This window comes from Cuculus canorus, chromosome 14 (genome assembly GCF_017976375.1).
Source record: "Cuculus canorus isolate bCucCan1 chromosome 14, bCucCan1.pri, whole genome shotgun sequence".
Lineage (NCBI taxonomy): Eukaryota > Metazoa > Chordata > Aves > Cuculiformes > Cuculidae > Cuculus > Cuculus canorus.
Window position 1 is genome coordinate 11,724,751 of NC_071414.1, and position 13,003 is coordinate 11,737,753.

Consider the following 13,003-nt stretch of genomic DNA (forward strand, 5'->3'; position numbering starts at 1 on the left):
TTTTATGTCTGTAAAAGCTTAGAGCATCCCATGGTGCTATCGCCCGACTCTGGTGTACCATGCAGATCTCCTGGAGACCAAATACTGTCTAATGTACGTAATACAGTGCTCACAAGTTCCAACACTTCCATCAAATAGGCTTTTTTGCTTTACCAACTTCCATAGGTAATTTCACAACATCCACTATTGAGACAGTGCTCTTGTTTGGACGGTGCAGATCACTCATTGTACAGCAGGGCACCTTTGTTAACAAGCTGGGTGTAGCTCACATTTTTGTTTAATTCTTCTGGGCATCTCTCTAACAAACAAGTATTCTTTGGAGCTCAACTCAATAATCAATACAATTTTCTTAGTTTACAGAGCAAGTAATTACTTTATGGGATGACTTCACATGGTCATGGAGATGTGTATATATATAGCGTGGAGAGAGAAGGCTGAGAACCATCTACTGAACTCAACAGTGACAGATCAGCAAGTAACAGACTACGAAACCATCTCTGAAATGAAGACAAGAAGCTGCATTGCCCTTCTTGGGCTTGTGCTTCTCAGCTGCCTTTCTGGTAAGTTCTTTTTGTTACATTCTATGCTAGTATCTCTTATCCTCCTGAACCTTTGCCTTTATATATACACCTTAAAGGAGAGTTCAGCCTTTTGGAGAAGTGATGATTTAGTAACACATGAGGTCTCTTTTAATCGACTTTATCCTTGTGCAGATAAATACTATAGATCGGTAGGATGCATTGGTCTGATTTAAATTTACGAGACTTAGTGGGGATAATAGTGCTGCAAAAGGAGAAAAGTTTGTGTCCTATTTCTTCTTTACTGAGTCAAAATTTGTGGTTTCACAAATAATTGATTTTTTAAATCTTAGCATGTAACTTCTTGTTTACTTGGAGTAGATAAAACTTTTTGGGGAAAAAAATCACTTCTCAGCATTAATAAAGTGTATTTGTTTACTCTATTGGGAAATTGATGATTCCAGAGGGATTTTAGTCAAGGGCAATGTACAATATTTATTTTTTAATATCTGTTCTTATTATAGATACTGTTGTTGCTCAACAAAGGGTGAGTAGTAGATCTTTTTTGTCATTTAGTCTTGATTTCTAAGTCTAGATAAATAATTCATACTCATACCATCCCAGGAAAGACTTGAGAGGAAAAAAAAAACGGAGAATGAGAAAGGAAGAAGGAAAAGAGCCCTAAGTATTATACCACCTCTTTTCTCCAAAATGAGAAAAGACTTCTGTCATAGAAAGATAACTGACCTTGTTCATGATATAAAAGACAGCGATTAATAATGTAGAGTGAGAGTCAGCACAGCACAAAGTGCCAGCAGAAAATCTATATAGCTATTGAATAACTGCCTAAATATCTCTCCAGTCTTGATTCCCCAAGGAATGATCATTTTTGCCTGCAATACTTGCTGAAAATACTGAAAGTCTTAATATCAAAAGGTGCTTTTACATGCTGTAAGAAACACTGTATATTTTGTTCCCTCTCTTCTTCACCATGGAGGAAGGATAGAGGAAAATAAAAACGAACAACAGCAGTTTCCCAATACAGCAAAAACACGATTAACACAATCACACCCTTCTTTCCACTCAGAGACATTACAAGTCTTCTTTAACAGGCCTCCTGCAGCATGTACCATGGGTATGGAAAAATGCAGCATGCCTGTCCCCGAAACTTCGAACCCGTCTGTGGGACCGACAGCGTAACCTACCCCAACGAGTGCTCCCTCTGCAAAGAAATCTTGTGAGTATAAGGTCTCCCGGTTCCCTACCACGCCAGTTCAAGCAGCAGACAAAGACCTTTGGGGTTGTGACTAATCGTGAGGTGGACCAGATTTTTCATAAGTTTCTGTCTTCCCTAATGCCCATCCTTGTCAAAGCTACCGAATCTGATTAATTACTGGGGCTTTACAGGCGCAGAGACTTAATGAGTGAGATGACTACATGGTATCAACAGATTAATCCTTCCTCTCCTTCTCTCTCTCTCTTCCTCTAGCCGTAACCGAGCCATTGACAAGAAGCACGATGGAAGGTGTGTTAAGGTACTGTATGACATTAGTTCCTTCCCCTGTTGCATGGAGCTGTGGTGGGTGAAATGATGGCAGAGCGCTGGTCAGGATCTTCCATAGGATTAAGTCTGTATTAAAACCACACAATTTCAAACTGTCAGAAATAGAATTAAAATGAAGAATTTAGATTTTCAAGATTTTCTTTTGAATTCTGTTTAAAGAGTTAAAATCAGTGAGTTTTAGAATGTTATCTTGTGTATAGCACCAGCCTTAAGAACAGAAACTTTTGATTTCAGTAGTACTTTAGCATTATCAAAACACTTGTCTTTAGATTTAGACTTAGAGGCTTGTTGAAACTAAGAAATTCCCAGAGGAAGTTTGGATTTTGACTAAATCATAATTTTGTAACAATAAAAAATGATTCTATCAGCACATTTATCATAAAGTTTATTTACCAATATGTGGAGCTACCATGAAGTGGAGAAGTATCTCTATTTTTAGTTTAGAGAGAGAAAGAAACACTCTGGCTGTGCAATTTAACATAATATAACAACTTCCATTTCAGTACACTCAAAGTAATTGCAGAAACTCCAAGGTGAGCTCAAACTCCATTTTCAAGTGGCATTGACATTTTGCAGAAAAGTTGCTGCTACATAAGGCGTTTTAGGCAAAGATGCTTCATGGGAACATTCAAGGTGAAAATCCCCAAGATGATAGGTATGAAGCCTTTTTCAGAACAGGAAAAAACAGATACTCCAGAATCATGCTGTATCCATGTGCAGGATTTCAGCTGTTCGTGCTCCTCCAGCCCCACCGTGTTTGGCCGTGGACCTCCTCTCCCCTTACCGCTCCAGGGAGAGGGGTTGATGTCTCTTGTGCTCTGCTCCATTACACAGGATTGACGCAAAAGGGAGGAGAGGTTAAAATGTTGTTCTGTGACTGTTTCAGCTCGACTGTACCGGCTACCTGAGATCAACTGATGGTGATGTGACCTGCACCATGGAGTACGAGCCCTTCTGCGGCACCAACGGTGTTACCTACAGAAACAAGTGCCACTTCTGCAGTACTGTGGCGTAAGTGAAGGGGCTCAGTCACAGGTCTCTAGATAAGCTGGTGATCGTGTTGGCATTTAGAGCATAATGAGGTAGTTCAACTGATGATGCGGCTGCGCTGTGCTCATTTATTCTCAACAATGTTTCTTCCCAAAGGAATGGTCTGGACGTAAACCTGCGCAATGTTGGAGAATGCTTCCAGGTAAAGCACAGAAATCTGTATTCTTAACTGCTCATACAATACATTTTACTACACAAATTCACTGAATCATAAGTAAATAACAGAAATACCTGCACTGCCCTGGTGCATTTGGCCTGGAAATAAAGTGTGCCAAAGGCTATTGAACAAAATCCATCACTCAAATATGCAGTTCCCCTCTGACCGGGGAACTCAGCAGGTGTTCAGACCGTCGTTTACCATCAAAGGGGCTGAGAAAGAGATGCTGCCTCATTCCTTCTGCAGGAGAGCAGGAGGCCATACACTACCAGCACTACTAGTAGTGGCAATTCCAAGGGTGAGAGTGCTTTCTACAGTGTGGCTTGTGACCATCCACTTTCTGTACGCTTGCCTCTGCTAGTCTGCTGAACCACAGCAGGGCAGCCAGTGGGAGGGTCAGCCTGGGAATATCAGCATGATAATTTCACTGTTTGTAATAGTATTTATTAGATATTTTGCGCCTTGCCTTCTACCTACTTCAAGCTGCTCAAGACAAGCATGTTCTCTGCCTCCGAGTCTGCAAAGCTGCTAGAACACCACAGTCCTGCACCCAGAAAGTGTTTTTACGCTTTACCATATCATAAACTTTAAATAAACATAAAGCACTCACGTAGAAAAATACAGGGAACAAAAGCTTTAAAATGTGTTGTTGCTCCGTTATTAGCAGATTGACTGCAGTGAACAGGAGGGCAACAAACTCCTCTGCACCGCTATATATAACCCGCTTTGTGGCTCCGACAGCAAAACTTATATGAACAAGTGCCAGTTCTGCAGAGCAGTTTTGTAAGTATGGAGCTCACCACATAGCCAAGAAACCAGGGAAGCCAGAGCACACACACAGTGGTGGCAGCTGCTGTGGAAGCCCCAAAGGTCCTGTTAGCCCCATGGTCAATCCATCCCTGCTCTGCATTCCCCTCCCAATGCTTATATTATATAAGCTTTATTGTGCTTATAGAGGTGTTAAAAAATATGGGGTTTGCCCCAAATCTATTTCATGTGAGAAAGTGTGTGACCTGGGGAATCAATGAAGAGGTAAAACATTAAGTGAAGTACTTTATAACTCAAAGAGCATGACAGCATTGGCTTATTTGGGTAAAGTCCATAATTTTGCTTTCCCTCTTTCTCTTCAGGCGGAGTCGTGGAACTCTGTTCCTCAGACATCATGGTGAATGCTGAGTGCTGGAGCCACGCCCTTTGCAATGATTTTTCCTGCACAAACACTGCAATTCAACACTCTTCTCCCCGCTCCCTTGTAGAGGGACTGTTGGGCATTGGTCTCTGCTTTGATTAATCAATAAAATGAACACAGCCGCTCTCTTTGGCATGGACTGGTTTTCAGTTTATTTTTTTTTCTGGGCAGGGGAAATGGTCTTTGGGCTTTTAGGTACTTATCTGTCAGGCAGGAGAAGTTGCAAAACAAACCACAATAAAGAGCAAAGCGTTAACACCCATCACACACCAGCCCAAGCCCTCATGAGAGTAGGTCACTCCATACCAAACCATCAGAATAGAAACAAAGTTGATGTAAAGTACTGCCACTTTCCTAATTTCAGTGTCTTATAGCGTGTAAATGGTTTTGTCTTTCTAACAGCTTTGAGTTTTGGAGAAACCAGTCCTTTTAGGGGCCCAAGGGTGGTGCTGGGAAGTGTGAAAGAGAACCATGGCCGTGATCAGCCTTACCTGCTCACACCTTGGCAAGGGGCAGGTCTGGCAGTGTGTTATAAAAAGGAGACTTATGGCAAAGGGAGGAGGCTATCTCATAGGGAAGGAAATTAGGAACTGCTGTTTCCTTGGAGGGTGTGTCCATTGAGACTGTGTTGATCAGCAGAAAATTGCAGCAAGCTAGGCAAGGCTCTAATGAGCCTAATGAGAACCAGACTGGGTTTGGGCTTTCAGCTTCTTGGAGAAGAGATCTGAAAAGTTGTATTTAGTGTATTTGAGGCAGAAGCAGAACAGGGAACCCTCCAGGGGAAAAGTCATGTATTTTCTAACCTGGGGAAAGAAGGGCCAGAAGATGTGCTGGTAGCTCCAAGATGCTTTCTGTCTTGGGATAAAAGGTATGGAGATAACATCTTTGTAGGAGCCTAAAGAGTGCACTGGAGGAGCAATGACAAATATGAATGGTCATAATGACGTGCCACGTTTTCGGGTGAGTCAAGGAGTTAATATGCAAATAACACAGGCAAAAAGTACCAAGTGCCATGTCTCACACAGTCCCTTAGTCTTCCCTTCTCTACGCCACATTCTTTTGTTAATAGCAATAATATTTGTTGCTAAGGCTGATATTTAGGACAAAATCTGTGACTTCCAAGCCTTTTCTTTGAGTCTTGTTTCCTGAAGTAGACCATTTCTTGACCAGAAACGTTGTCCGTGCTTCCCAACAGAAAATAAGAGCATTGTCCTTCCCTTAGGACTAACACAATGCAATGCTCTGTACTAGGAATAGAGATGGAGCTTCTTATTTTCATGAATCACATCATACCTTTGTGTCTGCTCTTAAGAAAACACAGCCTGGAGAGTCATGAGAGTTCTCACTGCTCACCTGCGTTTGTGTGTGAGAAAAATAATTAAGGAACGGTTTAAGCAGCTAATGGATGGGAACACAGACCTGTCAGCACAAGACAGAGCTCTGCTATAATTTCTTCTTGTGTTGGCCAAGAGGTTTATTGAGTGGCCACAGACTAGTGGAGTTTTGATTGTAGCAGGAGATCCTACAGTGAGTCTCCTCTGTTCCTGTACTTTCTGCCTGGTAATGGCTCAAAGGGCTTTGGAAAATCCCCAAGGAGAGCTGCTCACCCACAGGCAAGTGGAGGGTAAATGGCAAGTACTGGTATATGGCTGTATCCTAGATGCCTTGTGAGCCTCTAAGTAAGAGCTCTTTAGAAGATCCAGAGGTTTATATCACCTAAGACTGGCCCAGCACAGGTAAGCACCCAGCTTGACACCAGCAAGGCTCTGCCCAACTACACCCCTTAGGCTGCAAAGCAAGGTCCAGGCTTCTTTCTTCTATGCCTGCTTTTCAGAGAGATCAGAAGGACAGAAAAATCCCCTCAACAGCCTGTTTCAGGTGTTATAAAGGAGTGGGGAGGGGTAATAATAATAATCACCTGATTGGTAATTTAGACTCTTCCTCTCCTCAGCCCAGAAAGGACTGATCCCTGTGGTGCGTTTGCCAAGGCTTTAGCCAGTCAGTTGTGCTGCGGCAACCAAAACGTTTGGATAGATAAAGGACTGAGACATTAAGGCTGTGGTCATGAGCAGTGATGTATGAAACTAGAAAAGGCGAACAAGTAGGGCTGAGAGTGGCAGAACTAAGCATGATCTTGAACAGCGCTGTGGCTGACTGACTTGATAACTAAATTATATGAGAGGCAGTGTCATGAGCTTCCCCTTAATAGACATCTGAGAATTCACCTGTCAGTCACGGTTTCTCTGCTGTGTAGATTTTACGATGCCTAGCAAGCTGTAAACTCTAATGCTTCCCCAGGAGTAGGGTTTCATGACGTTGCTCTCCTGCAGGAACTCTCTCCCTTGCTGGCTGAGGAGTAGCTTCTTTCCTCTGTTGATAAGAAAACATAAAAATGTATTTATCATTTTTAATTTTTTTTCACTCCTATCTCGAATTTGATTGGAACTAGTTGCAGATTCAAAATTTACTGGGAGAACTGATAAACAGCTATATCTATAAACATTGCTCCCCTGAGCCTTGTCTTCTTAGGAAAGCATACCAAAATTTAGAGCTTATCTGAACAGATATTTTGCAAATGGTGCAGCTGAACACAACTCCTTGCACAGACTCAGCTGGAAATAGAGCTCAAGTCTCCCAATTCCTCATCAAATTCCCTTCATTGCCACTTGCTGTGGGAGAGGAGCCCTAACATATGTTTGATAATGCGAAAAACTGGAAAACATTGACAGCTAGAGTTTAAATAGTTCAGGGGGGAGAGTCAGCAGTCCTATCTGGGACTGTGCACACAGCTATGAGAGCATGTCACATTGGAGAGCTTCTCCACCCCAACCCAACAAATTTAGAACCATTCTCAAAAATAGCCAGGGAACAACGTATAATTGGTTTCACAGACAACACATTCTCATGCTGTGATTTATTTCGTAACGTCTAGTGAGTGTCATCACGCCACACTCAAAGCCTTGGAGCTGGCATTCAGCGAGGGCCCAGAGAATGAAAATTACCAGCTTCCCCGATGAATCACTGCTTTGAAAATTCACCCTTGTGAGAATCCTGTGACTATTTAGAAAAAAAAAAAAAAAAAAAAAAAAAAAGGCATTACAAGCCCGAGTCTATCACTCATGTAATTATCCCTTTCCAGGTTTGATGTGGACAGGGCAGCATTCCTAAAGCACTATAAACATGGCCAGGACCAATAATGGCTTTAGAAATGAAGTGGAGAGGTTCTCACAATTAAGGTGGGGAATGAGGACAGCTACAGATGGGCACATAAATACACAGAAAGGCAGGTCTGTGTGTGCACTGTGGGCTCCAGTGCTGAGACGACACCTCCTGCGCTGATCTCTTGGCTTGGACTAAAGAGCTACCTGCAGTATGAAGGCAACTGGTGCCTTAGTGCTTCTCAGCCTTCTGCTGCTCTCTGTCTTCTCGGGTAAGTGATCTTTTCCCTAGCCTAGAAAAAAACAACCCAAACCTTTCCTGACAGCAGCAAACTTTGGAGAGCCTTGATCACCATCTTGAAGATAAAACTGAGCAAGTAGAAGATATCTGTGGGATTCGCTCACTCGCATGACATATTTCCACTCCTTGTGTGTCTCCACAGTGAATAACGCAGTGAAGGTGTCACTGGGAGACAGAGCGAGCAAATTCTAAGTGACTCTTTCAGCAAATGTACGAGATCAGAGTCTAATTATGAATTTTCGGTACCAATGTTCACTGGAGAGATTTGCTGAACCAGTTAGAGAAGAAACTCACTTACCTCGGGGTCATCAGCTCTTGTTTTGATCCTAAGCATCTTGGTATTTGGTGTTGTCCTTGGAGATGTGGAAACGTAATTAGATGAAAGTTTCAGATTTCATTTATGTTGCAGAGAAATGCTTGAAAATTAAATTCAAATGTCCTCAAGGAGTCAGAACAAAGACGGTAAATTAAAAGGATTCAGCATTTATTTATCTGGAGATTTACGTATCTCTGAAGATCTGGGGAAACTGAGTGATAATTTTTGAACATATAGATCACATCAGTGTTATCAGTGGCTTGTGCCGAGCTGACCCAGCTCTGCAAGGTTTGTGCCAACTGTTATGAAAGAATGTGCAGAACAAGAATTATTTATACTTGTTTTTCTGTGAACATTTTGAACGAAGAATTCACTCGAGAAAATTGCAAGATGTGCATGAAGAAAAGAGGTGAATTACTTGTAGACATTATTCATTATGAAATATTCATCTGTCTCTAATTGAGTCTTAATTGGGACTGGGTTCCGTCAGAATGCTAAAGCTTCCTTCCAAGGCCAGGCAGAATAGCAGCAAACTCTGTGATCTCATAAAATAAACAGATGTCAAGAGACATCACCACAAAGTCTTGTGTAGCCACATGTAATATTTATAAAAACTATCTAATGAGTTATTTTGTAAATATGCAGATAGCCGTAACATTGACTTTACTGGTATGGCAGCCTAACCTAACCCGAGGACATGACAAATATATAGCGCAGGGATAAAACACCAAAGGGCATAACAACTGGCAGAAGTAAAGTGTCTTGATGGATGATGGTCTAGCTGACCAAAGATTGGGTGGGATTTGCAATGCACAGGGGCCCAAGTGTAGGACAAGGTCCTCCCATCACCTGCCTCAGGTTCCCTTCTGCTCAGAGCCACCCAAGCAGCACCACAGCTGACAACGACCCCACTGACCCAGCAGGTAGAGCCTTGCATCCGAGCTTCTGCTGTCCTCCCTGCTGCTGTGCAAGATGCTGAGTACTTATCCCACAGCACTGTGACCCGGATTCTGCAAATCTGGATTCAGCCCACCCTTGAGTGTCAGGCTGCCCCTTAGAGACATTGCAGGATTGCCCTGTGCTGCGGCTTCCACTCAGCCTATGCACCTGACTGCAAGTCTTTGCAGTGAAAAAATATATAAAGAGGATGGACTGATTACCTTCAAGCCCAGAGCCCGTGGTTACAGAGGGTATTTTTGTGCTCTTGCTGGCACTGTCTGTTCTGCTCTGTATCACGCCATGACATCTTTTTATATCTTGCCCAGAATGAAGTTGTTCTTGGAGAGTCTCTGGGCTGAGATATGCTGAGGATGGCTGTAAAACTGACCAGAGGGTCTCCTCCATGCTACACTCGTGTCAGCGGTACCAGCTGTTTTCACTGTTGGGAGGTGCAGGCACCTAAAAGCCTTAGAAGTCAATATAGCTCTGTTGATCGCAGCTCCAGATCCGATATGGCAGCTCACCTCCCTGGGAGTGGCTGCCTTCCAGGAGCCAGGGCAATGCATCCGAGGTGCAGTTAGCAGCTGAATGACTGAGTGCATGGTATTTTGGTAACATTTTTCAAAACAGAAAAATACTGAAAAACAATTTCAGAAAATGTATTTTCTGCCCTCTCTCCTCTGCTGCATGGGAGGATGAAGTAGGAAAAACCTAGTGTACATTTTACTGTGATTTGTATAAAGGGTTTGTGACTTTAGCTCAGCCTCTATCTGCTGATGTGTAAAATCTCTGGGTTTTGTTTTTGTTTTTTTTTTTATTCCAGATGTAGCAGGTCAAGACATTGAAGAGGTTAGTGCAGCTGTTCCTGCTTACTGAATCTGCATTTTCTAAAGGAATGGTTTTGTAACCAAGATCTCAGTGCGTAGTAAAGAGTTTTTAATGTCTACTGGAAGCAGGTGGGTTCTTCCAAGAAGTCCCAGCACTTTGAGGAATTCACTGTTGAGCAGCGGTTGTTATGTGTGGCCACATTAGCAAGTAAACCAGGGAAATGGATGTTTGGTTTAGCAAATACTTGCCATGATTAAGTCTAAGGTTCTTCTACAGGGCTGTGTTTACACACAGCACCACCTCTGTCCACTTTGCTCCTCTGTCCAATCTTCTCATGGAAGAATAGGATGATTGAGAGTGTTTTATCCCTCCAAACAAGTTGCATCGCTAAGACCTGTTCAGAGACAAAATACCTGTACATTTCCTGGACACCATTTTCAATCCCTCATCGACTATGGTTTGCTTTTCCTTCCACTGGGAAGGCAGAAAGCTCAGCAAGCACCAAGCTGAGTGCACAGTTTTGCAAGATGCACAAAGTCATGCTGCAGTGAGTTAACTTCATGCCAAGTGTCTGAAAGAGCATCAGTGCTGACTCTCCTCCTGCATGCCTAGGCTAATCCACTCCTGTCTTCAGGAGATCAAGACTTCTCCCTGGTGACTAAAGTTTCCCTCCTCCAACATAGGGCAAAAATTCCCCTGAACCACTGCTTCCGCTCATTTCTGACAAGGGCTTTTCTTTCAGCAAATAGGCAGCATTGTCACTGCTGCTTTAGTTCTCTTCTTAGAAAAAGCATTTTATTAGTGAACCTGGTATGCAATTTGGAAAGTGAAACAAAAAGAAAGATTATAGGATCTCTGAAAGGCTTCTTTTTCATTCCTTTTGCAGATTTGTAAAGAGTTTGTAGAGAGAAGTGTGTACTGCACGAGGGAGTCCAACCCTCACTGCGGCACGGATGGCGTCACGTATGGAAACAAGTGTGCCTTCTGCAAGGCAGTGCTGTAAGTGAAACCAGAGGGGATGAAATAACAGGGGTAGTTGGCTCCATTTGCATATATATATTGATGTTCTTCACGGAAGGGAAGACCTCGTCGGGCTGCTTCTCTGGTATGGATCAGCCCTTGAACTGTGCCAAGTGGAATGTTTCCTCCTTGGAAAGGAGCTGTGTGGATGCAAGTTAATTTTAACTCATTTCTAGGCTTTGCATGCTTCTTGTTGCCATGCTGAGACACAGCATGGAGCCTGGGAGGCAATTGCATCCTGCTTGTGCCTTCTGCACACACTAAATTAATGCACGTTTCCCACTATATGCCACAGGCTGCAATTCTCACTGCCCACACTTTTGGATACTGAGAAGTGTCTGGAGGAATGTGGGAACTGAGCCATGCCAAATTATTCCTGAAAAGTCTGAATGAACTTTGTGGAACAAGACACAAAATCTTGGTGGAAGAACTCAAATTTCTCCTTTTCCTAAGCTCTGTCTTCTTTTAAAGGAGATGTGATAGGAGTCAGCACCACTGGCCTGAATGTGCTCACAAAACATTGGTATTTCCTTAGTAGTCCTTAATATTTGGTGCACACTCAAGGCTGCCTTATGCTAGAGGAGCTCAGAGACGAGCAAGGAGAGGAAAAAAGGGCTTGATGGCACTAGGGTATGCCAGCACTGATCCCAGGGCATACTAGGCAAAAGGTCCCAGATGAGTGAGCACCTTGACCCATACTTTCATGTCTGTCACGCACTGCTTTGTCTAAGTCTGTCTTGCTCCTTTTACAGGAGAAGTGGAGGGAAAATAAGATTGAAGCACGTGGGGAAATGCTGAGTGCCCACTGTCACCGAGCAGAAACCGAGCTGAGCCCCATCAGCCGTAGACGCCTGTGCATGGACACGGGAGCAGCTTGCCCTCATCTCCGCCATCTCAGCTCAATAAAATAAAACTCAGCATGATTCTTTGGTTGGATTCCTCTTCCCGTAGTACCCAGAAAAGGGCTTTGATAGAGCCGTGCTAGAGACTAATGCGTGGCTTTGCTCTGCTGTGCTATTACATCACCCTCCTACTGGGAGGCAAGGCGCTCCCTGTGCCAGAGCGGTGATTTCCATCCCCAGCAGCTTTAGCTCTTCTGTCCCATCCTGACAAACTGGCACATGCTTGCTGGGCAGCAAAGCAGAGCGATCGCTCATGGGCTCCTGCCCAACTTTTCCCAGCCCAGGGTGTGGGTGACAGTGGGTGCCTTTATTCTTTACCCAGCCTCCATAGACGTGTTCCTTCCTCTCTCGGAGGTTATTGTGGGAGGGTGACAGGAGAGCTGGTGAACAGCGTGACTGCATATGCCTCATCTCCTTTGGAAACCACAGACAAACAAGCTGAGGCAAGGGAATGCTGCTCCATTTAATCCTGCAACAAGAAGATGGCAGGTGGAAGCTGGTTTTAGGCAGAAGCTGCAAGACTCTTCTTCCCAAATCAGTCTCTTTCTTCTTCCTTCTAAGAGAATGCTTTGTCTTGAAAACTGTGAACTCACCAGCATTAGTTTCCTGCTGCCAAGTGGTTTCTCATGCTAATAAAATTATATTTAGAAGAGCACCAGATTGTATAAAGTGTCAATAATTAAAAAAACCAAATATATTCCCTGGAGGGGAAGAGCTATGGGCTTCCTCTCCTCACCTCTTGGTATAAACTCTCCCTGAATCATACACAGACCTCGATTTTGTAGACACAAGTATTTGTATTTATTTACAATTTTTAATGCACATAGACTTTATTCCTTTCTTTACATTTCACACTGCTACCCTCTCCCTTCCTGATGCTGGCTGAAATATCTGTCTTTGTGCAAATATGACAAAACAAATTCTATAGTCTCTCTCCATTCACTGCTCAAAATTCACACCGGGAAGTACTTGTGGCATCCTCTTGTAATAAAGCACTGGCAGTAGATCAATGGGACACCAGCTCCTTCAAGTCAAACACTTCAGTTTCAAAGGGAGCTTTA

At 43.3% G+C, this 13,003-nt stretch overlaps 2 protein-coding genes across 2 annotated transcripts; both read left to right on the plus strand.

Moving 5' to 3' along the window:
• The first annotated feature begins 381 nt into the window (after positions 1-381).
• On the plus strand, positions 382-4,605 carry LOC104065612 (ovomucoid-like). Its single transcript, XM_054080062.1, is given in 10 exon segments — positions 382-417; positions 420-449; positions 452-560; positions 1,043-1,065; positions 1,631-1,755; positions 2,008-2,053; positions 2,969-3,093; positions 3,229-3,274; positions 3,954-4,072; positions 4,420-4,605. Coding segments are annotated over 10 exon segments (705 nt in total). The 3' UTR covers positions 4,466-4,605.
• A 3,101-nt stretch (positions 4,606-7,706) lies between these two features.
• Positions 7,707-12,582, plus strand: LOC104065571 (serine protease inhibitor Kazal-type 6). The gene is made up of 4 exons (XM_009568065.2): positions 7,707-7,908; positions 10,016-10,041; positions 10,907-11,019; positions 11,793-12,582. The coding sequence occupies exons 1-4, from the start codon at positions 7,851-7,853 to the stop codon at positions 11,836-11,838; spliced, it is 243 nt and encodes an 80-aa protein (XP_009566360.1). The 5' UTR covers positions 7,707-7,850; the 3' UTR covers positions 11,839-12,582.
• Positions 12,583-13,003: the final 421 nt, after the last annotated feature.

Excerpts from the sequence above, each read along its gene's own strand:
- LOC104065571 (XM_009568065.2), top strand. The coding sequence starts at position 7,851 with ATGAAGGCAACTGGTGCCTTAGTGCTTCTCAGCCTTCTGCTGCTCTCT. Across the intron at positions 10,042-10,906 it reads CAGGTCAAGACATTGAAGAG|ATTTGTAAAGAGTTTGTAGA; the intron begins GTTAGTGCAGCT and ends TTCCTTTTGCAG. Across the intron at positions 11,020-11,792 it reads GCCTTCTGCAAGGCAGTGCT|GAGAAGTGGAGGGAAAATAA; the intron begins GTAAGTGAAACC and ends CTCCTTTTACAG.